This window comes from Microtus ochrogaster, linkage group LG12 (genome assembly GCF_000317375.1).
Source record: "Microtus ochrogaster isolate Prairie Vole_2 linkage group LG12, MicOch1.0, whole genome shotgun sequence".
NCBI classification, from domain to species: domain Eukaryota; kingdom Metazoa; phylum Chordata; class Mammalia; order Rodentia; family Cricetidae; genus Microtus; species Microtus ochrogaster.
In genome coordinates, this window is record NC_022036.1 from 1675101 (window position 1) to 1701722 (window position 26622).

Below are 26622 nucleotides of genomic sequence, written 5' to 3' on the forward strand. Positions count from 1 at the left end.
AGGAGGTGGAAACTTGTTTTTTTTTTTCCTTTTCTCAATAAAAAAAAGAATAAAAAAAAGTCTTTAGTGGGGTTTGTATCCCCCACGTTTTTCTTGAAAAAAAAAAAAAAGAAAGAAAAATGGGATACATATCTAAACAGAGAATTCTCAATAGAAGAATTTCAACAAAGTAAGCTCAAATGGATGAAATACATTTAAGGAATTGCTCAATATCCTTAGTCATCAGGTAACTGCAAATAAAAATGATTCTGCAATATCAACTTACACTGGTCAGAATGGCTAAGATCAAAAACATTGATGACAGATTATGCTGGAGAGGATGTACAGTAAGGGGAACACTCCTCCATTGATGGTGGGAATACAAACTTGTACAGCTGCTTTGGAAATCAGTATGGCAATTTATCAGAAAATTGAGAATCAATGTACCTGAGCAATACCACTCTTGGGCATATACCCAAGGTTTGCACAATCATACCACAAGGACATTTGTTTATCTATATTCATAACAGCATTATTCATAGTAGCCAGAACCTAGAAACAATCTAGATGCCTCTCAACCAAAGAATGGTTAAAGAAAATGTGGTACATTTACACAATATAGTATTACTCAGCTGTAAAAAAAAAAAAAAAAAAAAAAAAAAAAAAAAAAAAAAAACAGTGACACCTTGAAATTTGCAAGCAAATGGATGGAACTAGAAAACATCATCCTGAATGAGCAAACCCAGACCCAGAAAGACAATGCTGGTGTGTAACATGCTTCTAGCCACAAAAGAATCAAGTGTCTCTTACCTCCTCGTTTGTTGATCTTGGCATAGCCAGGTGAATAGCTGTTGGACAGGGAGGAGGAGCTGCTGAAGAACATATGGGAAAGCCCAGAGATGAGTGGTTCATCACACTTTTCTGGAAAAAGAAGAGATAGAAAAATTTAACTTCACTAAAGTTCTTTCAAAAATGGCTGGTTTGTGCTTATTCAAATAACTACTAAGGGAATGGAAACATGGTTTAGCGGCCAAAAGTACTTGCTAATCCTGCAAACAGCTCACATTCAATGTCTAACAGTTATATGGGATAAGTCACAAATACCTCAAGCTACAGGTTCAGGAAATCTGATGCCTTTTTCTAGCTTCCATGGCAGGCACATGTGTATGTATACATGCGCACACACAAACACACACACACACACATACACAAAATAAAACAACTATTCATTAGGCTAGTCTTTAAAATGCACCAAAAAGACTTCATCAATGATCATAATTTACATATCTCAATTATACCCACTATGATAAACTACAAAAGTAGTTTAAACCATTCTGGTCTAATCCTGAAGCAACAGCCTTGCTCTAAGAGGACTGTAACTGAAATTTAGTCTTTAAGGATCACAGGTAAAATCCAGTAATTTCATGACTAGTGAGATAACACAGAACAATAACCATTCATTGCTCCAGAATTATAGGGGACTCAACTTCACCAAGGTTCAAGGCAAAGTCATAGTGTGCTCCGACATCTGCTTCCAGTCACTTGGAATGAACTTTAAAGTCCTCCAGAACCTACAGTGGGTCCCTCACCTTTCCAAGTACCGTCTAGACACATGACTCCATCCTCTTCCTCCAATGGCAAGCCCCTTGCTGCGAGGAGACTTTATATTTACTCTTCCAAATGTTCCACGTCTCATACCAGTCCCTTCCCAGTCTGTGCTCAATGTCGCTTTGCATGCCTAGAGACTGCCGGAGCTGTCACCTTCCCAGCACTTAGCACCAACAGGCAATCCATGCATTGTATTGCTTAACTAACTGTCTCTCCTACCAAGTTGTTGTCCTTATGGGAGTGATGTCTTTGATGGTCCTGTGATTGAGAGCTGAACTGCTATACAGTAAAGAACTGATTTTCCAACAGGTAGTCTTTAATTCCTAACACATGCTCACATTGCCTAGGGTTTTGTTTAATAAGATGGGGAATTGAGCAACACATTCCTGAAAGGTTCTCACGTCTCATGTTTATAAACAGAAAGGAAAAACAAGAACTTGCACAATACAGGGAATAAGCGAGTTACGTTGGGCTTTTACTGAAGTGAAGTTAAATCCCTACAGGCACTGAGGAATGAATCCTCATGTACTCCTTCGCTATTCAAGTGTTTAAAAATTAGAAGTTAAAGTGAACAAACCTCTTCTCACAACATGCTGGCTTATTTTTCTTAGTTATTCTCTAGCTTCCTCTGGGAACTCTGACAGGTGCGTGTGATTAGATTCCCCAGAAAATCCAATGGAAAATATCGAAAAGATGAACATAAAATATGTGTGAAAAGAAATGTGTTCACAATCTATACTAAGTGAGTGGATTTTATGTTTACTGTGAAAATGTACTATTAAATTTAGCTGTAACCAGACAGAGATGCGTTTTTATTTCCAGTTTTTAATTCTTAGAGTCTAATTTTGAATCAGTTTTGGCAAAGCTCCTGCATCTAACCTGGAAGTGTTCCTTCTGATGTTTACATCATGTTAGAAATGGGCTCATATCGGTGCTGTGTCAGCGCATGCCTTTAAACTGGCATTAGACAGGGTGTTGTAGCAAGATGGCGAGAGGAAGGAACAATATTTTCCCCTCAGAGTGGTAAGGCAACATGACAAAAATTAGACCAATAACCACATGGTGAACAAGAAGTTTAAGTTGGTGATTAACACTGAGGAGGAAGGAGGATCAAGGGCTCAATGTTGGTTGGGGGAGGGGCAGCTGCTGTTATAGAAAGTTTGTTAAAGGAAAGTCTCTCTGATAAAGAAACATCAGAGTAGTTATTGATCAGAAGAAGATGAGGAATTGAGGCATAGAAAAATCAACATCACTCTCCTGGGAGGATCTTTCCTAAACTAAGCCTTCAGATACTTGACAACAATAAACAACAAGTTTTTTGAAAGTATTTAATAACTTAATATATAGCTACAGTAATTGAAATAAAATGACATCTATAGCAATTTCTTAATGATTTCTTAGCTAATGCAATTAAAATTTAGATGTAAACCAAAATTACTTTTAAGGCCTAAAAAATTGCTTTGGTAGCAATTGATTTTAATACTATGTTTCATTAATTTGGAAATCGATTAAGATACATTTTAAAATTTAAAAATATTAACTAAAATCCTATAATTATCCTTCTAATTATGGAATTGGAGTAAGAAAAATAAAAGTTCGCATACAAACTATGTTCTGTAAATCGTAACTGTAGAATGGTCACAATTTACGCACTGGCAATTTCACAGTTTTCTTAATTCAAACACAATATACAACTTCAGCATTAGACAAAACATTTTTTCCTAGATGACACTAATTACAAATATTTATGGTGCCTTAATTCCTGCCTTATACAGTTTTAAACATATCATGCAACAAAGTCTACTCATTCCATTTTCCATGAATGACTAGCAGACGATCCTATATAAAAGTACTAAACATGAAGTATGAAAATAATGTTTAGTATGTAATTTTGTGTTGAGTAGAATGTAATCAATTGCTAGAAATGTGGAGGTGAGTAGGTCTTTAGTCTCCGATCTCTTAGAAGTTTGTGACCATGAATATGCCAATTCATCCCTTTTTTAATATTCAACACAATAACGAGGGAATTTAGAAAATGTTGAGAATTTCCAGTACAGAACTCTGACTCACAGGCCAACATCAAGCCTGAGTTTTCTTTTCTAAGAATTGTTGCTAGCACAGAGCTTTAATTAATAATGCGGTATCCATGGATGCTTTCACACAGTGACAGAGAGTTTCAGTACAGGCCAGGAAACCTGTAACGTTGAGATCTTTACTGTCCAACTAGTTGGACACTCACTGAGGTATTTAGAAGAGGAAAGACTAATGACTATTTACATTGTCCAGAAAGAATAAGGTCTGAAGAACTGTAAAACTGCAGATAGGTGGAAAGAAGAATAGACGATTCTAGAAAAAAATGAAACAGCTTAAGCATCATCAGAAGTCACAGTGGGTATGCAATTCCCTCTTGATTGCTGTAGCTACACTCCAGGCCTGTGTATATTGCCATAGTGCCTGTTATGATGAACCGTCTGTTTTTATTCTGATTGCAATAATGATTAAGACATGTGGCAACATCTAAAAGCTTGGCTTGCTTATTAGGCTAAGGAATGTATTTCAATATAGTAGTTGTAAAACAGTAGGGCATCCGGCAAAGCCCTAGAGAAGGCAAACATCTTAATAGAGTAATAAATAAAAGTGAAGGGAGGTCTGAGGTAATCCAGGATTGCAGTTCCTGTGTGAGGATGCACTCTGGTTCTGCAGTCATGCAGCCATTGCGAATTTTTCAACTCCAGAGTGCTTTCCTTCCAGGAAATCTTGGATGAAAGCTAGAGGAGCAGATGGGCCTTGAGTTTTATTTTCATACAATTTCAGTCAATCAGGAGGCAGAATAGCTGTACGAATGCAGCACTAACTCAGGATGAAATGGAGGAAATAGCTGGCAGACAGATAGGAAGTAGTTGTTACTTTTTACTGACTGAGTATGCTCTTTGCTGTCAATAGTTACAGGAAGAAGTAGGCAAAGTTGAGCTACCCCAGACCACTGATGGAGGAAGGTCATTGGTTAATTAAATAAAGAAGCTGCTTGCCCTGATAGGTTAAAGCATAGGTGGGAGGAGTGGATGGAACAGAATGCTGGGCAGAAGAGGAAGTGAGGTCAGAGACTCAACAGCTCTCCTCTCGGGGGTAGAGGCCTCAGAGAGACACGATGCTCCACTCTTGCGGGCAGAGGCAAGAGCTCTGCTCTCTGAGGCACACGCGATGAAGCTCCGACCCAGGATGGACGTAGGCTAGAATCTCCCTGGTAAGCCACCTTGTGGGCTACAGCAGATTATTAGAGATGGGCTAGTCCAGGTGCGAGAGTTAGCCTAGAAGAGGCTAGATAGAAATGGCCAAGCAGTGATTAAATGAATACAGTGTCTGTGTAATTATTTTGGGGCATAAGCTAGCCAGCCAGGCAGCCGGGGTGCCTGGGACACAGCCCCGCCACTCCTATTACTACAGACCACCTTTAAGAACAAGGGACAAGATACTAGAACTAAGCAGGGACTTCTGGACAGTGCACACCTCATTTACATGTAGGGAAGACATTCACTTGGAAAAGTATATTCTCATTAAAAAGCATCTCCCAGAATTCTCCATGTGCCCCACATCTCTAAATTTGAAGGTGAAGCTGTAGGAGCCCCATCTACACTGTAACTCTTCATTGGGGTTTCATGAAAATGCCTCCACAGTAGGGAGATGCTGAAGAATTTTTGCTGGGCCTCTTAATAGCTCATACTGCACCTCCCATCCACCAGGCTCCAGCCTTACTCTATAAGATCAAAACTGTCTTGAATTCCACAAGGAGCCATGTGTGGATTCTGCTTCCTGTTTTTCTTAGTAGGATTGCCATTCCATTGGGAGTTTTCTGTCTTTGATGCTATTTCAGGCTCTGCAATACTTTCCCAGGGTTTCAGTATTACATTTTGTTTACTGTTTCTGATTCTTTCTGTGTTGTCTTTTATTTCACCTTTATATGCACTTGTTTCACGTTCCTCGTGACATCTCTGCTATTTGCTGTGCTTTTGACTGGTCTATTTGCCTAGACTCATTACTACAAAGACAGTGGGATATTCCAAGGACAAATGAAGTATTCAGATTTTTCATTGACTCTGATGGACGTCTTCAGGAGTTAGATAAAAAAAATAAAACTGAAGTCATGACCCAAGTACTTCTTTAGTAACCACTGAGATTAATGCAGTCTTTCAATGATTTTTCTAGTAAATTATTAGTAGCATTAAACTGGCTAAGAGAAGACTTGGGCAGGATCTATTATACGGTTTGGAGAGTTTATCCACATGAATATACGTCTTTGTTTTTCTCCATTTCTTTTTTTAGAAAGAAGGAAGGGAAGACAGGAGAAAGAGAGGAAGCAAAAAATGAAGGAAGAGAGAAAAGAAGTAAAAGAGTGAAATTTTTTATAACTATGACATAACCTACTATTTTTATTCCATAAACTTGAGCAGCTGATTGAACACATATTTCACTGTGACACATTTAACAGCTTGATATTTTGTCTTATTTTCTTGACACACTTTGACTAGGCACTGTTTACTCACTTCCAAGCCTTGCTAACTTCAGCGTGATAATATAATACTAAACACACTTAGCTCATTCATTCCCCGTATCCTTGTGAAATCCTCATCCTGAAAGAACTTTTCTTGTGCATAATCATATCCGTAGGCCAAATCTTGTTAAAGTTTAATCTACAATTTGTATTTTCTTCTATTTAAGTGTTGAATTTTCCTTTAAAATGTGTAGGTTTTACAACAAGTAAAATGATATCTTTTTTCAATACAACTTTTAAGAAAGATTGATTCATTTTTAATGGTGTGTGTGTGTATGTGTGTATGGTCACAGGGAGTATTTTGTGTGTGCAAGTGCTTGGAGGTGTTTGTGGAGGTCAGAAGAGACATCCTATACTCTGGAGCTGAGTTATAGGCAGTTATGAGCTGCCAAACATGGGTTTGGGAACTGAACTAAGTTCCCATACAAGAACAGTATTTTCCTTTAACTACTAAGCCATCTCTGCAGCTCCTTACTTCAGTACTTCTATAATTTACTTTAAATACTGAAGTAATTAGACCAACTGGCACTTTTGTTTGTTTAGCATTGTGCGGTAGGTGTTTTCTTAGATTGGTGCCGTGTTTTGATAGGAATGGCTGCATAGGTTAATATAGTGGAATGCAGATGCTTGGTCATTAAAGAGTTGCACTACTTGATAGGGATTAGGTGCTGTGGCCTTGTTGGAGGAGAGGTGGGCTGTGGTTTTCCAAAGCCTAAGCTGTCCCCGTGTCTCTCTTCTTGTAGCCCTTAGGTCCAGATGTAGAACTCTCAGCTACTTCTCCACCACTGTCTGCCTGTGTGCCATCATGCTTTCTGCCATGCTGAGAATGGCCTATACTCAATGAAATGCTTTCTTTTATAAGAGTTACTGTGGGCTTGCTGTCCTTTCACAGCAAGAGAACACTGAGTAAGACAACTAGTCAAGACTGCAAAGATAGTATTAGTTAGCATTTTCCAAGTATTACCAGAGCAGTGGACAGAACATGCACTTAGGATTTTATTACTTGCTACATGAATTTGAGGAACTTATGTAAGGCCATGATATGCATTGTCTCATTCATTTTCCACTTTTTAAAAACTTTTTGTTCAGTTTATAGTCAGTTCTGTGATTTTTTTATCGCAGGAATTGAAAAGCAAATGGTTATTAAATATAGTAGAAGTACTAGAAAAATGTTTGTCCTCCTTCAGGGCAAGACAACATTGCCTTCTATTCAATCTGTTCTTGTGTATCTATTATTCTCACCCTGTTCCCCACCCCAGATCCCCATCATTAGAGATTATATTTTTTAAACTATTTATTTTTTTAATATTTATTTATTATGCATACAATATTCTGTCTGTGTGCAGGCCTGAAGAGGGCACCAGACCTCCTTACAGATGGTTGTCAGCCACCATGTGGTTGTTGGGAATTGAACTCAGGACCTTTGGAAGATCAGGCAATGCTCTTAACCACTGTGCCATCTCTCCAGCCCCTCATTAGAGATTATATATCAGATTCAAGAATGTTTGCTCCAGCATCCCTAGTATGGCATACTTTTTGTCACTGGAAATAAGATCATTCTTTTCCTCTTCTATAAAACTTCATACAATGCTTATAAAGGTTCTCATTACCTTGAGTAGTTTTTATGGCTAGCCTTCCTATATAAGTACCCATGTTCACATACCACTTTTAATAAAACAGGCACATTTACATATGTACATTAATAGCATCTGAAATATGCATGTGCTAGATACAATACATATCTATCTGTTCATTATCAGAAAATAATTTCCTATCTGTATTTTAGATACATTTTACTGAGTTATCTATTGCATAAATTCCAATAAAGCTATTACTGCATTTTAATGCATTTCTTAGTACACAGAAAATTTTAATAGTTACATGAAATTTTTCATGGGATAGCTAACTTCTTTGTACAGAAGACATGCAGATCAAATAATTATTAAAAATAAAACTCTATTGAGAATTAATTTTCAATAAAAACAATGTAAGAGTGAAATTTGGTGCAAGGAATGGCTTAGCAGTTATGTGCATTTGTAACTCATGCAGAAGACGTGGTTTCGTTTTCGAGAACACACATGACAGATTACAATCCTTTGTAAATCCTCTTCCAGGCATCTTCTATGTGCCATGGACTACTGCATGCATGGGGTGTACATATGCTCACACAGGCACACACACTGTGTTGGCTAGCTTTATGTTGAGACAATCTAGAGTCAACAGAGAAGAATGAGCCTTAATTAAGAAAACATCTACATAAGACTGGGACATAGGCAAGCCAGTAGGGCATTTGCTTAATTATTTATGGGGAAAGAGCCCACCCCATTACAGGTAGGGGCATCCCTAAGCTGGTAGTCCTGGGTTCTTTAAAAAAAAAAAAAAAACAGGCTTGAACTGGGCAGTGACGGTGCACGCCTTTAAGCCCAGCAATTGGGAGGCAGAGGCAGTCAGATCTCTGTTTGAGGCCAGCCTTTTCTACAAGAGTTAGTTCTGCCACAGGCTCCAAAGCTATAAAGAAACCCTGTCTAAAAAAAGAAAAAAAAAAAGCAGGCAGAATAAGCCAGGGGAAGAAGCAAGCCAGTAGTCTGCATCAGTTCCTGCCTCCAGGTTCCTGCATAAATTCCGAATTGCTTTGATGGTGAAGTGTTATATGGAACTATGAACAAATAATCACTTTCTGTTTGTATGAAAGTGAGACCCCATCCCCCTAACACCCCCTTATCCAAGGAGTCTGGGATGATTGGAAACATCACCCCAGTCCCTGGGGCTCCATCTCAAGTCCCCTCCCTCTGGGAATTGCCTTGGGCCAGATTCCACCTTGGGACTCCAACTCCTAGCCTGCCAAGTGCTGACCCCTCCCCAGGGAGTGTGAGGGCCACTCCCACAGGCTATTTAGACTGGTGCTGGTGTGGTCTTTGGGGTTTGTGTGGGCTCCTCTCTCTGCCAGGCTATCCCTGCCCACCTGGGAGGGTGGCATTTATCAAATGTGGGCATTTTTGATTTGGTCTAACTTGGTTTGGTTGGTGTTCTTCGTACTGGTGAAGAGGCTCTTCTTAACACTTTCCTCCCCAAGTTGCTTTTGGTCATAGTATTTCATGAAAGCAATAGCAACCCTAACTAACACACACACACATAAAATAATAATAATAAACAAAGGATGTGGCTTTGCATACTACAGCATAAAACAACCCTGTAGAGACAATGGCCAAAAAGAGAAATTCAATTATGTTTTCACCATGTGTTAATTTAGTAGAATTGCAACTAGGAACTAAGGCATATACTTTGCACATAGTGAAATGTATAAAGTTGTTTTCCTAAGTTAAACAACAACCCACTCCCTCCATTCTTTTACTTTTCATTGCATCTTTCCTATTTCTTATCAGACAGAGCTGACTCCACAGTTATTAATTTCATTTTAACATATTTTTAATTTTTCTTTGAGAATTTTATGTATACATATAGTGAATTTTGATAATATGCCATTACCCTCCTTCTTCTTCTTTCCAGACACCCCACACTCCCTTCCCAACTTCAAATTATTTTTTTAAAACTCACTGAATCCAATTCATGCTGTTTATGTACTCACACACATTGGGTAATTCACTGGAGCAAGGGCAACATACCTAGATACACATAACTGAAGAAAACAGATTCTCTCCTCCCCAGTGAGCATCATCTGCCAATAGCATCTCTGCTAGTGTTCAGGATATATGAGTTCTTTCGATACCCACAATGGAATTGTGACTGCTTGAGAGAGCGTATGTGGGTCTCATTCAAGCCACTGTTTCATCTTTGAGTTCTTGTATGCAATGGCTCTGTAATGTTCAGAAAATGCTGTTTCACAGAACTCCCATCAACTTCTGATTTTACAACCTTTCTGCTCCCTCTTCTTTAACGACAAATAGAATAGATGTGATACAGATGTTGCATTTAGGGCCGAGCACTCCACAGTTACTTATTTTTGTTCAGTTTCTATTCTGTACAGTAAAAACCAATGACTGCCATATGCATTTTAGTCATTAAGAACCTAAATGAGGTAGCCGTCTTCATTTTATCACTTCAAATTTATCATTACCAAATTGGATCATGTATTAATGGTAGAAATCATTAAAGTTAAATTAGTAGATAAAAGATAGTAATATCAATTATTTATGGAATACTTTCATGACCAGAAATATTAACTAATATTTTGAGTGGACTTTTAAAGATGAATTATTATTGTAATTGGTTGGGATAGGTATTATTACCATATCCAAGTCACAGCTGAAAATCGTACTGCTACAAGATGTGATGATTTCAGCCACATAAGGCTGATATTTCTTGGTTCAGGACCCCCAGGCATGGAGGAGCCTGAATGTTAAAGGGCCCAGCGAGACCCACATACGTGCATGTGTGATTACGTCCACTATGACTCAGCTAAGCCCTTGTGTGCATTCATGAGCCTGTCATCTGTATCATCTGCATATGATGTAGTCATGCCAACCCCCTGTGTGCATGAGCAAGGCAGCTTTTAAAAAGCTGGAGTCACCATCTTCCTCTGTCTCTCTGCACACCAATTCCCCAGGACTGGGTGCATCCCCTCTAATAAACTCCTAAGTGTGTTTCGTTGTTTGTTCTGTGTTTCCTTCTTGCTCACAACAAGTAATTTCACAAAATATTAGAGTTATAACAAAATCTTAGTTATATCTGGTTATAAATCCTATGCATTTAAGGACATTTCAAGGGTATGCCATCTCTTGACTCACCTCAGTATATATCAGTTAAAACTCATACCTGTGTACTGAGTTTGGGAGCTATGCTGACCTGCTAATAACACTGAAACTAACAGATATGTTCTCTCCACACTCAATTTTCATCTGACTTAAATAATGTCCTTTATAACAACATCATATCAATTTCACTATTATCTATGCCTTATAAGACCCACCTCTTTCAACTCAAAAAGGTGCTAAGAGTTTTAAATAGTTATTCTCAAAGAGACTCATACATAATCAGTCATTCAATAACTATGCAGCTCAGTAGTGTACACGGGTGTACATTTGTCCACTCAATACATATTTATTGGGTACTTACTTCTTGCTTCGATCTTTATCTCTTTATAATGCATTCTCTTCACTGTTGCCAAATGGAGATCAGATTAAGGCATTATGGGACAACCGCCTGCTATACTCCCTTCTCAAGGGAGCCCTGGGTGGTCCAGCCCTGCAGTAACTCTAGGAGTGTTTTATTTTCTTCCTCCTTCTAAGAGATTAACTGTACTTTCTCTTTTCATAATACCCTTCCTTCCTCAATTGGGTCTACAATGCCTGGTTTCTTTTCTGATTCCAGGTCAGAAACTATCTCTTCTCTACTGTGTTTATCTGAAGTCATCAACTCAGCTAGCTGGCATGTTCAGTACAGAATCACACTGCCTCATGTTGTTTACGGTATTATTGAAATCTAACATGATCTATTCTTTCAAACTAGTATTTTTGCTTTCTTTGTGAGAGTGAAGACTGTTACTGAGTTTTGTGTCCTTTCTTACCAGTGCCTCCGAGCTGGATAGGAAGCATGAGCTCTGTAGTTATTGAGCCAATGTGGAAATAAATCCATCTGAAATTAACAATGTAAATACTATGTGGTTTTAGATACTGAAACATAATCACTTTTTCCATTTCACTCCTGAAAGATAGGTCATTTTGTTCTTCCCACTTAAACCTGTTCATTACTGGAGAGCTGGGTCTACTCTTTAATGTATGCACAAACCTCCCCTTGTCTTTTCCCACAAGGAAGATCGCTGTTCTGAACTTTACTAATTGAAAATTTTGAAACATTCTGTAGAATAGATTACAAAAGGAAAGATTCAACATTTTTGCTTTAAGTCTTATTTGGTTCATATTAATTCTATTTTACTCTCCAATAGTCATATAGTTATGTTCAGAAGAAAATGCAAATGTAGTACTGTCTAAAACCCATGCACGCTTATGAAACTAGCTGTAAATCAAATAGGAAATTGTCCGGTCGGCATGTACCAAGGGCAAATTACTTGGAGACATAGTTCAAATTCTTCTGGACATTTAGCAGCTGCACAGTGTTTCTGACAGATGGTGTAACAGATGAATCCGTTTCAAATTGTCCACTAAACTGTGATATATACTCCAGAAGAATACATTTGTGAGACTTTTCAAAGTAAGCTAAGCTTTTATCTCCATTAAATCCATTTCCTTATTTTTATATAACTAAATTCTGTAGCAAGAAATCATAAAGATTTTGTTTCATCCATTTCTTAGATCCTGAATTGTTTTTGAGATTTTAATTCTGATCTCATCATCCTAAAAAAAAAATAGTGTATAAAATGAAACTTGAGTGTTAAAACCAGAGAGAAACTGTAATCCCTACGTGATGGTAGCAATATTTGTTTTAAGCTCTGAAGGAAACAGAATTACTTTCCTAGTTTACTTCTCTCTTCTCTCTCTCTCTCTCTCTCTCTCTCTCTCTCTCTCTCTCTCTCTCTCTCTCTCTCTGTGTGTGTGTGTGTGTGTGTAGTTGTGCACATGTTGATGTTAGAGGAAAATCTTGGAAATTGGTCTTTGAAAGATTTATGGCAGTGTGACCTTGGTGTTTGGGAGACTGCTTTGGGTGAGAGACAGATACACCATGCAAAGAGAGCTTAGGTATAGAGTTTATTTAATGGGTAAGGGGATTATGGAGTGAAGAGAGAAAGAGAAACAGAAACAGAGAAATGGGGGAAGGGAGAGAGAGAATGGAGAGAAGGAAGGAAATTAGTTTGCTTAGGCAGGAGAAGGGGGCATTGGGGGTGGCAGAACTTGTCTCTTAAAAGGACAAGGTACCCATGTGACAGAAAATGTCACCAAATGATAACAGTCCTTATCTTTTATCTCATTGGAGATGGGATCTTTTGTTGTTTCCTGTTGTATATAAAAGGATAGGCAGCCTTCAAACCACAAGAAATAAACTCATCTTCTCCCATCTCACTGTAAAGTGCTGAGATTATACACTTGTAGGACATGCCCAGCTTTATGTGGGGTCTGAAGATCGAACTCAGGTCACCACACCTACAGTAAGGGCTTTACCCACTAAGCCACTTCCTTGATCTCTATCTAGAAGCTAAAATAAACTAATAATTAGAAATTGTTAAATCAATTGCAATATAGGAAAATGGTCTAGGGTACTCTTAAAGTTTGTTTGTATGGATTATTTTATTAATTTTATTAAGAAGACTATTTTACAATAAGAAATTCTATTCAGGTGTATTCATGCACATTTTCCTCTTCTGTCTTTAACTGACTGAACTACTCTGGACAAACGTCTTCTAATGTTCTTAGGTCATTGCTGTCAGGTGATGTGCTCCGCAGTTAAAGTAAAAAGTGAAGAACTGTAGGGTGGTTAGAGTGGAGCTGCAGAAGAATGTTTAATTAACTTGCAACCGTGTGTCACATAAGCCTAAAATTAGTCTATGAGATCAGCTCTGCAAAAGCTACGCTCATAACTTAAAAACCTAACTGAAAAATAAGCTCATCACAAAACTACTTATGTGATCTTTCACTAATTAAATCTTTACTGCTCTCTGATTTCTTCTTCTCTCTACAGTTCTAAAATATTCTCTAAGTCATACAATATGAAAAATTATACATACTCAAGACTAGATGTAAGGAACATACTTATTTATCAATTTCCTTAATGGTTGCTGACTGTGTAATGTGGTGGGTAACAGAGAACACTCATTTATGATAAATATTAAAATATAAAGCACTTCAGATAATGGTTACTGTCTTGTGGACAGTGAAGCAGGAGAGGAAGAGGAGGGTTTGGAGTGGGTTGTTACTGTCATTCAATGAGGGACTCAGGGAGACCTCTTGGATAGGGCTGATTTCAGCTTCAGGGAGAAGGAACAAGCCTGGGATAAACAGTGCACACAAGAAAAGACATCGAGAGGAGGACACGTAGGGGAGGGTTGCTAAGGGCAATAAAATGTTGTGGAGCTTTGTAGGGTTGTGAGGAGGGGGGTTAATTGAATGAAAAAATATGTAGTCTGTGACAGTAGAAAATTGGATGAGTTCCATTAATTGCAGAGAAAAAGAACTTTTAATGTATTATAAAGGAAGTGAGAGCTTAATGCAAGAAGGATTCTTTTTCTATCTAGAAATCATTCTAATTCCCCTTTGAACATTGTCATGTAAGGCTGCAAATCTAAAAAATCCACAACATTTTATTGCCATGTTTATCAAAAGGAAAATCAACTGATCAAAAGGAAAATCTTGTTGAGAAGTGTGAAGACTTAGGTTCAATGACCTCTCAGCTATCTACTTAGTCCAGCATGTATTCATTTTCCCATATCTGGTATTTAACCAATTTAGATTTCAGTTATATGTATTTTTTTTATAGGAAGACAGGGAAGGTGTCCTGGTGTCTGGAATCTGAAGTCATCATTCCTCCCAGGGGTACTGCATAACACAGTGGCCTGAGGAGTGGATCCAAGGGGCAGAGGCTGTAATTTTAGAGAGGTTATCCTGTGATTGAAGAAGTGCACAGTTGACCATAGCCAATGGGACAGAAGAGGTCAGCTGAGTTCTGCTTTAAAATAGTGACTGTGAAGACAGTGTAATATTTTGATATGCTAAATGGATGGAAAATGCTAGGGAAGAGCATTGCAGAAGTTTTGAGTGCTGTAGAAGGAGTGAAGATGAAAATGTGTGATGGTGTGCTATCCTAAAGGAGACAAAATCAGACTGTAGAAAACAAACACTGCCAATGCAGCAGCAACAACAAACCTGTCCTCAGTGTCAATCCTTCTTTCCCTCTGGGTAGACGGACAAGCAGAAATCTTCCTCCAGGTGCCAATGCAAATTTAGTACCCCTCCTTGTTTTGCAAAAAATAAATTTCCAGTATGTGGTGGCAATCATGACAGTAAAATTCTGTATTTAATTTCATTACTCATTTCATGTCTTGAGTCTGATTCTACCATGAGTGGACAACTCCATTAGGACGGACTACAGGATTGCACATTAGAGAATGTAATCTCAGTACAGAGGCAAGTGGTACCCATGACAAACAGCAGATACAAGTTTCTGAATGGTGAGGATGTGGCTTTGCTAAGTAAGCAAACATATCCAATTGGCCTTATTTGTATGCCTCTAATTTATTCTATAATAAATGTTCATTAAATGCTTATTGTGTTTCATTCAAATCTTCCAAGCTTACTAAATAACATGTTACAAATGTGGGTTATATTTTATAGGCCTTGAAAAGACACTAATATGTGCTTCTTTATTGAGTAATGATATATCTATATTTGATCTATATTAATTGTATTTGAGGGTGATGTCTTTCTATGTAGACCACAATGGCCCCTAAATCTCTATCATTATGCTCTAGTTTTCTGATTGCCAGGATTAGAGGCCGAAGCTACTGTGTCCTATTTATATCTATATTTTAGAGAAAGAAAATTTTTGGTAGCCAGTTGGAAAAGTCAGTATTGGAGATGTTATCTAGAGACAGGAGACCCGTATATAGCCAGGCAAATTAGAAGTGGCATGCACCTGAGCATCCCCAGCATTGGGATTGTAGGAGAAAAGCTCTGGTCATGTTGGAAGCCGCCTGAATTTAGAGTTTAGTTACATGTGTAAGGTGACAGAAGAACAGAAACAAGCCTCCTGTGACTTCTTCTGTGGGTTACAGGGAAGACTGTGTAGCTGTTTATTGAGCAAGGATAAAACATGTATTGAATCTCTTTCCTTTGATGTTTGACTATAGGAGGATATTTTACTTGTTTAAAGATAACCATTAAGATTATGGTTCCATACTCTACTGATTTCATATTTTTGATGAAAATTGCTAGTCATAGGCTAAAATTTTTTATTTGTAACTAATTTTTCAAAATGACTGTTTGTTTAACTAGGAAATAGTAACTAAAAGTGATGGACCCGAGGCTTTAAGTTGCCCACTGGTCTCTGCAGACCACACTAGCAAGGACACATTTATACTTCAGTATGTGACACTGTGCTGCTGAACACTGTCTCCCAAGGCTTCTCATCAGTTAGAACTCTGTTTTATCAGAACAATTTCATATGGAGACAATTTGGAAGAGAAAGCAACTGTGCATCCACTCTCAATTTCTGTTGAACCTTTCTCTCCATATTGTTTTGTAAATCACCTTTTGATCTTCTTCCAGATGCCCCTGTCTTTGAATACACACACACCTTATTTTAGAAAAAAAATTCTATGACAATCTTCATTTCTTATAGTCTGTTCTTGTGAAGAACACATCTCGTATTTGACCACTGAAGAAATGCCCTGAAGCATGCTATTTTGAAATAATTATTATTAGAAAGACATTATATTCCAAGGAAAGTTGCTTATTTTGCCATATAACTTGTAGATAATATTTGAATCCCCCCACACACACACTCCCAAAAAAGACTCTGTGGAGAAACACAGTGTGCTACTTGAAGAGAGAAATGGTTTCAGATGGAACTAAAGTCAGAAAAGAAAAGGGGTTGAACTATTTTTGCCACCATTTCTGGTCCTGGGGAGACCGCATCGTGTCTGTGACAGTAAAGACTATAAATAAGCATATAGGACAGAAGCAAACTTGTCCTACATGCAGGAGGAGGGCAAAGGCAAGTTCAGAATGACAGATTCGGAAGAAAGGATGAGAAAAGAAGTCAGTTGTAGCCGAACCAGTAGGAGGCAGGAGCTTGGACGCTATATCCACAGCTTGGTCTGGCTAGCTCACTTGGCCCTCACCCTCGCATTTCCCATTCCCCCGGTCCCTGTTCTGTCACTGTTCATCCGTTCAGTTTTCTCCCTCACAGGTTTCATCCCATCTGTACCCATTCCACCATCCCTGCTGTCTCAACTCCATCCTCTACCCCTTATTCCATCAGTTCCCATGCATTGAAAAATCATTTCCCCGTCCCTCACAGGTATCTTCCAGAAGGGCTATTGTTCAGGATACTCACACAGTGAAAAAGAGGTCTTATGCCTCCTGGGGACATGAAGAAGGGAAAACATAAGCAAGAAAACACACAGCAATGAGGCTAATCAGGGGCTGTAAAGTGACACTTTGATTAATTGGCCAGGTGGGTATGGAGAAGTGGTAAGAGAAAGAGGTTAAAGTAAATAGCCCGCTGAGCCTGAAGAGCTAAGTGGAGAATTCTGCATCACAACTACAAAGCAATTGGGAACGAGTATCAATTTATTTACAAAGAAATTGCAGAATAAATATTAAAGCAAATTTATAACATATAGGCAATCTACATTTTTAAGGTCCCATAGAGAGATTTCCAGAGAGTCATTACCAGATAGGATGAGACCATGTTGAGAAAACAACATAGGCAGATATAGGAAAGAAATGAAGGCAGCAAATCCACTGCGTTTTGTATGGTCAGAGTTGATGCAGCTCCTAAGACATAGCAGAAGGTGAGTTTTACATTTCCCAATAAGAAAAAGAACCACAGTAATGAAACCAAATGATACACATCTATTCATGACTTTGACACTGGAGGGAGGGCTGCAGCTTTTGGGAAACACTTTCAGTGCTTTCCTAGCACAGACATGTTTACCTAAGTCTCAGAGTATGAATCTGTAAAAGGTAAATTCTGATTTGTACTTGGTCCCTGACTCTCTTGAGGAAGTCACATATTAACATTGAATCTATGCTCCCCTGTCTCTGGAGAACAGCCAGTAGACTCCAGGTCCTCGGGGCACTTTCCATGCCTGACAATACTGGATTCTGTAATAGCATATGATTGGTGTTCATTATAGTGCCAAATTAAACTAAACCCATCCTTTTACTTTGAAAAAATGGATAAACTGATCATCACTTGTATAAATTGATTAAAGTTATTTATTCATTTATATAGCTTATGTGGGGGGGGATTAAATCCACAGTCTCTTCCACACTAGGTAAATGTTTTATCCTGAGCTACACACTAGCTATTAACCTTGCTTTTAAAAAATCACAATATATTTCTTAGTGCTGGCATGACTTTCAGCAAAGTGCTGACGAAAACATTTGCATTACTTTCTAGGCTAGACTCACTTATTGTGATTTGATGAACCATCAAAGTTATAGATAATGACACCACATTCCTTTGTCAATAAAGCCTGGGACATGCTGCCATCTCTACTCACTTGAATGTATCTTGATTTCATAAAAAAAAAAATGTCAGCCACTTACCATTGTCTTCATAGCAGAAGTGGCTCATTGTTTGGCTATATCATTGCAATTGTTCATTTTTATGAGAAACAGATATTGAAAGGGACCTGAATTACTGACTCAAAATGTTCACATGGAGGGACTTTTCATTGCTTATCCTTGAAACAAATTTTGCTTTATGGTTACTTTATTCTCTCACACACTAAAAAGCTGAGTAGGTGAGTGATGTGATGGATTATAAACAGCCACGAGGCAGTGTCCTGTGCCCTGTGCCTTCTATATAGGATGAATTTTTGAAGAATTATGTGTATGTGTTTGTAAATATACTAACATATGCATTGGATATACATCTTACCAGTGCTTGAATGCTACAAAAATGTTTAAATTATATAAAAAAGTAAATCTCCCAGTTATTAAAATTTTACAATCTAGTCCCACACGTTCAAATGTTCTAAAGACTGAGAAAAAGGAGTAAAGACCTAACATTAGCATTTAGGAGACCTCTAATGTATCCTGGTGAATTCATTTTTGTTATTCATTCTTCAGTCCATTGTCTGGTGTCGAAGAACCTTAGTTTTGGCTTTGATAAAATAGAGATGAAGTTGAAAAATAAAGTCCTGTAAGTATAATTGGGAGGCCTGTGTTTACAAATGAAATTTGGTGCCTGTAAAACTGGTGTGGTTAATAAACATAACTCTGTATATAGTGTTTATATTGTTATTTATTATTGATACTATACTTCATGTACTTATGGGGTACTTACAATGCACAATACTCAAATAAAAATAGTATGATGGAGATTGCTTGGATTTAAGACTTTAGAAAATGAAAAGATACTTATCATATAATAATTAAGGTCATGCTCAACCTCCTCAGGGAAATGCAAATCAAAACAACTTTGAGATATCATATAATATTAAGTGCTTTAATGATGATATAACTTTCTCAAGAATGTGCTACAAGTATCTATGGTTATGACATCAATGTTTTCATTGAATAAAATGTCATCAGTCATTCGGTAAGCTAATGGAATGTTGAAAATGCCTTTAAACTATGAAGCCATATATCAATATTAGCTACTTTCACTAATGTATAAAATAAATGTAATTAAATATTTGATATCAACATTTTATTACAGATTCATCCCCAAATATGATACATTATTAACTCTATAAAAACAGACAATTTGCCAGTAATTTAAAATATTGTCCTCTCATGGTTTTTTTGTATGGTGATAGGATAAATAAAAATAATTCCTTTAAAATGTGTTTGTTTTTATTTTAATACAATATCCACCTTCATTTTAGAACTTTGCTGATATTAAAGCTGACAAAAAAATACATATCAATCAGTAAAGCCTGGGAAGTCTGTTGACATGCTGCCTACTTTCTGATCATACATAGATTAATTTTCTATTGTCCATTGTCCAAATGTATCTTTAGAAGAAATAAGTGTGTATCATTGAAGCAGGGAATAGCAACACCAAGACCCCAGAACATAGGAGTTTGCTCTATTGTTACTTCTGGAGCAGCTATATAAATAGCACCAGTCTCTATAAATAACACCATAGTCCTTGAAGGCTTCAATAAATCAGTTTAGAGACACAATCAGCTCACAGCCACGTTCTTCTAATACACTTTCTGACTCTGTTGCAAGCTAACCTTAAAAGATTTGAATTATTTGTTTACTATTAGTTCATCAGTTAACATTCCCTATTTCTTCTGCTCAGAGCCTAAGAATATGCACATTGATACATTTTCCTAAGTTCTACTTACTGCTCCCTGTTATTTGAAACATTATACAAAAATGCACTTGACAGGTTACCCTGGAGGTGACAAGGCATTTGCAAAAGGAAGCCTAAGCATCATTTATTCACAGAGGAGGAATGTTTCTTCTTTTTTGACTATTCTAATATCTTCAAATGCCACTGTACACCAATAACAATTTATTTTTAGTGGCACAATTGGTGATGTGGAAAATATTTTTCCTGGATTTAAAAGAGTACATATATTCACACATAAACTTTTGAATCTATTCCTGCTCAGAATTTAATTTCTTATTATATTGCCTGTAACCATTTTCCACTGTGTCCAATTCATCTTCCAGTTTTTATGGGAGAAAAGTATCCCAACACACACCCATATTTAAATCTGTATATGTTAGATTATTAAACATTCCTGTCTATTCCTGTTCTTTAGTACCAGAACTCATGGGGTTTCAAGTTCTAGTTACGTCTTCATCAAAATACCACCCCACAAAAACCTCAGAGCCAGTTCCAGTGTGATGGGACACCACCCCAATACATTCCCAAACACAAGGTTAAGCTCTCTCATTCACGGGTTATGTAACCTGAATAGAATGGAAGCTAAGATGGTCTTTGAGAAACCGGAGGCTGATATTCTTCTGGAAACAATTTTAAAGTGAGCCTCAGCATTTTCCTTTATTAGGAATGCTTCTTTACTTTGAGATGATTGGAGTGCATTCTAAGGAGGACAAAAAGATGCTAGTTTTGAGAGTGTGTCATGTGATTTCATGAAAACGACACTCCTTAGAAGCACATCAGTGAAGAATTTTTTGTTATTTTTTTTCATCCAAAACTGCAGGGGAAGAAAATATATAACCCCTGCCTACACCTGTGCCATCGCTTCTTAGTCCAAGACTTTTGAAAGACCTGTGGAGCTACTGTTTGACTCTATAGCAGAGCAATAGAAGTCCCACACAGAGAGGTCATGGCCAAGGTCAGGGCTACTACTGTGGCCAGTTAGTGCTCATGAAAGGGAGAGTAACAATCAGCATTATTTCATTTATTATCTCATTGGATAAAAGCTGTGACACCGTGTATGCCATTACCTGGCTGTCACCTGACACTGAACCAGTTCTATGGGTACCAAACCCCCCAGTGAGAGATGAGTGCAACAATGTTAAGAACATCATTTTCATTGGAGAAAAATGCTACATCTTACATTGCTGTTAATTATGTATTACAGGTTTATTAACACACCTGTCTATCAAAGGGTTCCCCTGCTTTTTATTACAAAATTGATAACAGTATTAAGATAACTTAGAGAGGAGTAGTACTTGAAGGGGCTGCTGGATTCAGAAAATAGAGAATTTTCCTATAATCTTTCACAGTGGTGATAGTGGAGAAAACAAAAGGGAACATTAAGCTAAGGGGCATCAAACTTTGTGAGGAAGAAAGTTTGCACCATGGCTGTAAAAGACATAGTATCTAGAAACCACTAGCTTGTTTGTGTTCAACACAACTATGAATAACACGTTCATGCCTAAACAAAAGTCAAGAAAAACTTTAAAAGAAGACTGTGTTTAACTCACATGGATCTTGGAATGCATTTTAAGATTATTTTAAATTTTGAGGAATTTTACCCTGTGTCATGGTCCTACTGAAGAGCCACCTGCCAATACTTCAGATAAACAAAACTGGACCTCACAGAAAACTAATAGGCATAAAAACAAAAAACAAAACAAAATAAAAAACAAGAAAACCAGTTAATACTTAGACTAAAATATAAAAAAGCATCAATAGCAAATGTTGATGAAAAATAAGAGCATCGAAGCATTGTTTATATCGTTTACAAAGAAATTTAATGTGAAATTATATACTCTATAAGGCATTTATATCATTGTAATAATGTTCAAGAGATAAAGTTCACCATGTCACTGTCACTGCCTAAATTGCATACAGTTGATGCTAGAAGGTGGAGAGCCACTTCTGAGTGCCCACAGGTGTGGAACCACCCAGTGGAGCACAATGGGATCACCAGTGCGTTTCCATCTGAGAGTGATGGTGCCTTACCGAGAGTGATGGCAAGAGTTCAGCAGGAAGGGGCATTTAAAGATTGTAACAGATAAACAATGCAATTAAATCTCTAACTGTGTCACCTGCCTGCAGCCAACAGAAAAGGGAATTGGATATCAATCTCAATAAAATATTGAGGTCAGTTTAAATATTGTGGCATAACCTTGGCATGACCGAATGCTCAACAAGTATTCCTAACAGGCACTGGCAACTTGCCCACCATGCTTAACAAAATATCCACGGGTATTTGATTTCTTTTTTATTAAAGGACTAACAAGATGCATTGCAAATTCTGGCAGGAAGGCTGAGAATCACTCACAGACAGAAGTTAAAGTGAAGGTCACTTCTTTCACTTGGCTAGTAAAGGCGATTAGAGAAAGTATGGGGTTAAAGAAACCTTAAAGAAGTCATGGTAAGAGGAACAGCTGAGTTTAGTAAGTCAAAGGAGAGGTGCCCCAGATCAGGGGAAGCAAAGCAGGCATGTCTGGAAACAAAGGCAAGTGTGGATGTTCTAAGCCTCAAATACAAAACAAACAAACAGATAAATGAATAAATGAATAAATAAATAAATAAATAAATAAATAAATAAATAAATAAATAAATAAATAAATAAACGTTGTGATGTTGTGCTGTCCAAAGAGCAAGCAGGGGAAGAAAATCTGAATGTGATGAGGATGTAAACAATACTAATACAACTGGGGTGCGTAGGTCAAGAGGTATGACATTTCCTAGGCCACTAAATGAATCTTAGTGTCAATGGATGATGGTAAGAACTTTTAAGTACCAGGTCCCTTTAGTTCTGAAAACGTGAACAAAGTTTGAATGCAAGCACCGAGTAACCAAGCATTGCCACCTACGGAACAAGGGAACAGTTCCTGACTAAGAATATATCAAGACATCTAGCCTGGGAAACATGGGGGTGAATAACCAGTATGAAAAGCTATAGCTACAGTGTTTCTTTGTCAGTGACACAAAACGATGTGCAAACAGCTGAATTCAAATTGAAGGTGGTAATATTAACAGTGCCTGTTTGAAATCTGTCCCTAGCACAATGATGGAGATGGTTACTAAGTATGAGAATTTTTTCTATGTTTAGCATCACCTTTTAAAAGTATTGATTTTATTTAATTATGTGTATGTGGCTGTGTGTGTGTATGTCCACGCAGGGGCCCACACAGGCCAAATGCATAGGATCCCCCGGAACTGAGTTTAGAGAGGTGGTGGGTTGCTGACCTTATTGCTGGCAACCAAAGCCTGGTCCTGTAGAAGGATAGTGGGTGCTCTTAACCCTAGAGCCTTCTCTCCAGTCCTAACTTTTACTTTTACTTTTTGTTTCAGGCCTTCCTTACAGTTTCCTTTCTGACAGCTCCCCCCCCCCCCACACACACACTTTTCTTAGAGTTTTAAATAGCATCTAATAGCAGAGAAATATGTCACATATTTAACAGCCTCATTTGACATATTTTTGTTGTTTTGTACAATTTATCTTATTCTTTATTTTACTTGTTATAAATATGCTGAATATTGTTGAATTTGGTTGATAAAATTTGAAGCTTGAACATATCTGGATTTTCATAGAAAATATTAGTTGTTAAGAATAATGATTTTTCTATCAATTATACATGAGACTGAGTCACCTTTGCACAACTGTACACCTCTGATTTAAGTGCAATTTAACTAACATTATGTTCATTATTACTGCATGAATAGTAAAAGTATTTAGTATTTACTTTGATGGATAATATTGTTTATCAATTAAACTTTATCTGGAATTATCTAAAACACAAGATTAGAGGAAACCTTGAAAGTGATTTTCTTGATCATGCTTTTTAAAGTTGGAAAGACCCACCAAACCTGTGGGTGGCATCTTCTGAAGGCAGCAGTGTAAACAGATGCACAAGACAGGGATTTTGATTTTGGGACACATACATTTACATTCATTGCAAGGCCATCTATTCCATTGCTGTGGCATTCTTTTGACAACATTAAAACTAACTTCTTCAGGATTCTAAAGTTGACTCAAGACCAGAAGCTCTACAAAAATCTTCCAAGTCTTCAGTACCAGATTGGCACTGAAGAGACATACAGCCTGAATACTTCCTGTTTACTCAAGTAATAGAGCTCTCAGGGTTCTTTGAAGGAGTTGAAGACTAGGTAGTTAGAGTTGCAGTTTCTCATAGTATTGATAGAAGATAATTTAGACACAGAGCTTTGGACTCATCAAGACAGAACAAAAAAATGTAACGTTTTCCTCAAATATGCCAAAAACAAAAGGACTGGACATTGTAAATGTAATTCTTAACTTGATAATCATTCTTATTGTAGATAATTTTACTATGCTAGAGTTAAAACCTTCCCTTTTTATTTAAACTAAAGGGGTAAATTTTGTGAATAATCATTTTGTACACTATGAAGAAGTGTCCCTGTGATGGGTTTAATAAAATGCTGAACAGTCAATAGCTAGGTGGGATTTACAGGTACAGAAGATGCTGGGAAAAAGGGCAAAGACAGGAGAGGCCATGAATGAGACACAGGGCAAGCAGAATGGGCAGTTACATAGATAAGGTGAATGAGCCTCAGGGCAACACATTGATTAATAGAAATGGGTTAGTTTAAGTTACAGGAGCTACTAAGAAACAAGCCTAAGCTATCAGCGGAGTTTTTGTAATTAATAAATTGCTGTGTCATTACTGAGGGGCAAATGTCCTGATGAAAAAGTCTGACTACAAGAATTCATGATGTAATATTAAGTAGAGATAACAAGGATACATGATTAAAAGCTAACATTAACTATAAGAACATATAACTTCATAAAGGTAAAAATACTAGGCAGAATTTCAGAATTACTGCTCATTAATCTCTTTAGTAGGGAAGAGTTCATTAAAAACTGAAAAGTAAGTCATATTATTACACTTGCATTATTTTATTACTGTTTCAATAGCTATTGTCTACTGGCATAACATAATAATGATATTAACAAAGTTTCAATCATGAATTGTATTGTGGATAATTAAATGTTCAAATCAAATATATGTAACTTGTCCTAATTTCCCATCAAAAAGTTTGGGAGATGAATACATCAAATCTCCTTAATTGAATTTCAAGCATATAAATCATGCCTTAATTAATCATGCCATGTCAACTGGATAACAAAGGTAAACAAAATGTTTTTCGTATTTATAAGACTATATTCTCAGTATTAATTTAAATCTTTCTTAATTTTATGCAAGTTGTCATTAAGACAAACATATTTTGTTCTGTGTATATGTTAAAGTGTATATGTATGAATGATTAGCCTTGTGTAGTAATACATTAATAAGATCTAGAAAGATAAAAGTGACACACTCGATGATTACTGTTAACAAATGTCATTCTCTGGGGCCAAATGAAGAAGGAGAGACCATCCTTTCACCAAACCCATTATCCTAATGAGATGATACTCTGCCCCAAAGGTGGAAGAAAGACCTATGATGACTTACTGCCAGTGATTAATAAGGAGATTACATAATGGTTGAAGCTGCCTCTGCTTGATTAATTATCTCCTCCTAGATTCAGGCATCTTTTGCAATTTAGTTAGTAGTGTAATGACCAACCTGCTCCAAGTGGACATAAAAATATAAGGGTTTCCATGGGGAGTATACAGAGTTTGACACATCATTTTGAGGCAGAACCAAGGTCGTCCCCCCATATTTGAGCTGAGCAAGGTATCCTGGTGTGGGAAGTCCTTCTGTGTATGTATTGCTTTTATTGGTTAATGAATAAAGCTGTTTCAGCCAGTGGCTCAGCAGAATAGAGCAAGGCAGGAATGCCAAACAGATAGAGGAGGAGAGATAGGTAGAGTCAAAGAGGAGCCATGGAGCTGCTGCAGGAGGCAGACGCCCCAACTTTGCTGGTAAACTACGACCTCGTGGTGATGCACAGATTAATGGAGATGGGTTAGTTTAGGATATAAGAACTAGCTAAAAATATGCTTAAGCTACTGGCCATAATATCCCTCTGAAAAGATTGGGCTCCAAAATGCTGGTTAAATACACATTTTTCTACTCTCTTTTCCAGGTTAATATTTTAGTTAATTCTTATCCTGTAAGACTGAATTTGTATGCAAAATGAGGCTATTCTTCTTGCTTTTTAACCAACTGATTCTTTCTGTATATATATTATGGCTTTCAATTTAGTGTCTTATGAGTTTCATGAGTGTGCTAATGAGTGAGTCTCTGTTTCTTGGACCTTGTCTTGGGCTCCTTTCTGTTTCTTTTATCCTATTCTAATGTGTTAGGTTTTTTTTTTGTCCTATTATACCTTCTTTTGTTTTATTATCATTCCTTAGAAGCTTGTTTGTTTTCTAATGAGAGAAAGAAAGGAGGCAGATCTACATGAGAGGGGAAGTGGGAAGGAGCTGTGACATGTAGAGACAATGGAAGAAAATGTCAGAACATATATCTTAGGAAAATATTTTTAATAAAAGGAAACAATTTTTAAAAAAGTGAAGTTTATATGGTGCAGCATTT

The 26622-nt window shown here is 37.2% G+C and overlaps 1 protein-coding gene across 1 annotated transcript in view; it reads right to left on the reverse strand.

Moving 5' to 3' along the window:
• Positions 1-26622, reverse strand: part of Cntnap2 (contactin associated protein like 2) — a 2135903-nt gene that overhangs the window by 1562636 nt on the left and 546645 nt on the right. Inside the window, exon 2 of the mRNA XM_005363796.2 lies at positions 790-900. Within this exon, the coding sequence (XP_005363853.1) occupies positions 790-900 (111 nt within the window). The remainder of the gene's footprint in view (positions 1-789; positions 901-26622) is intronic.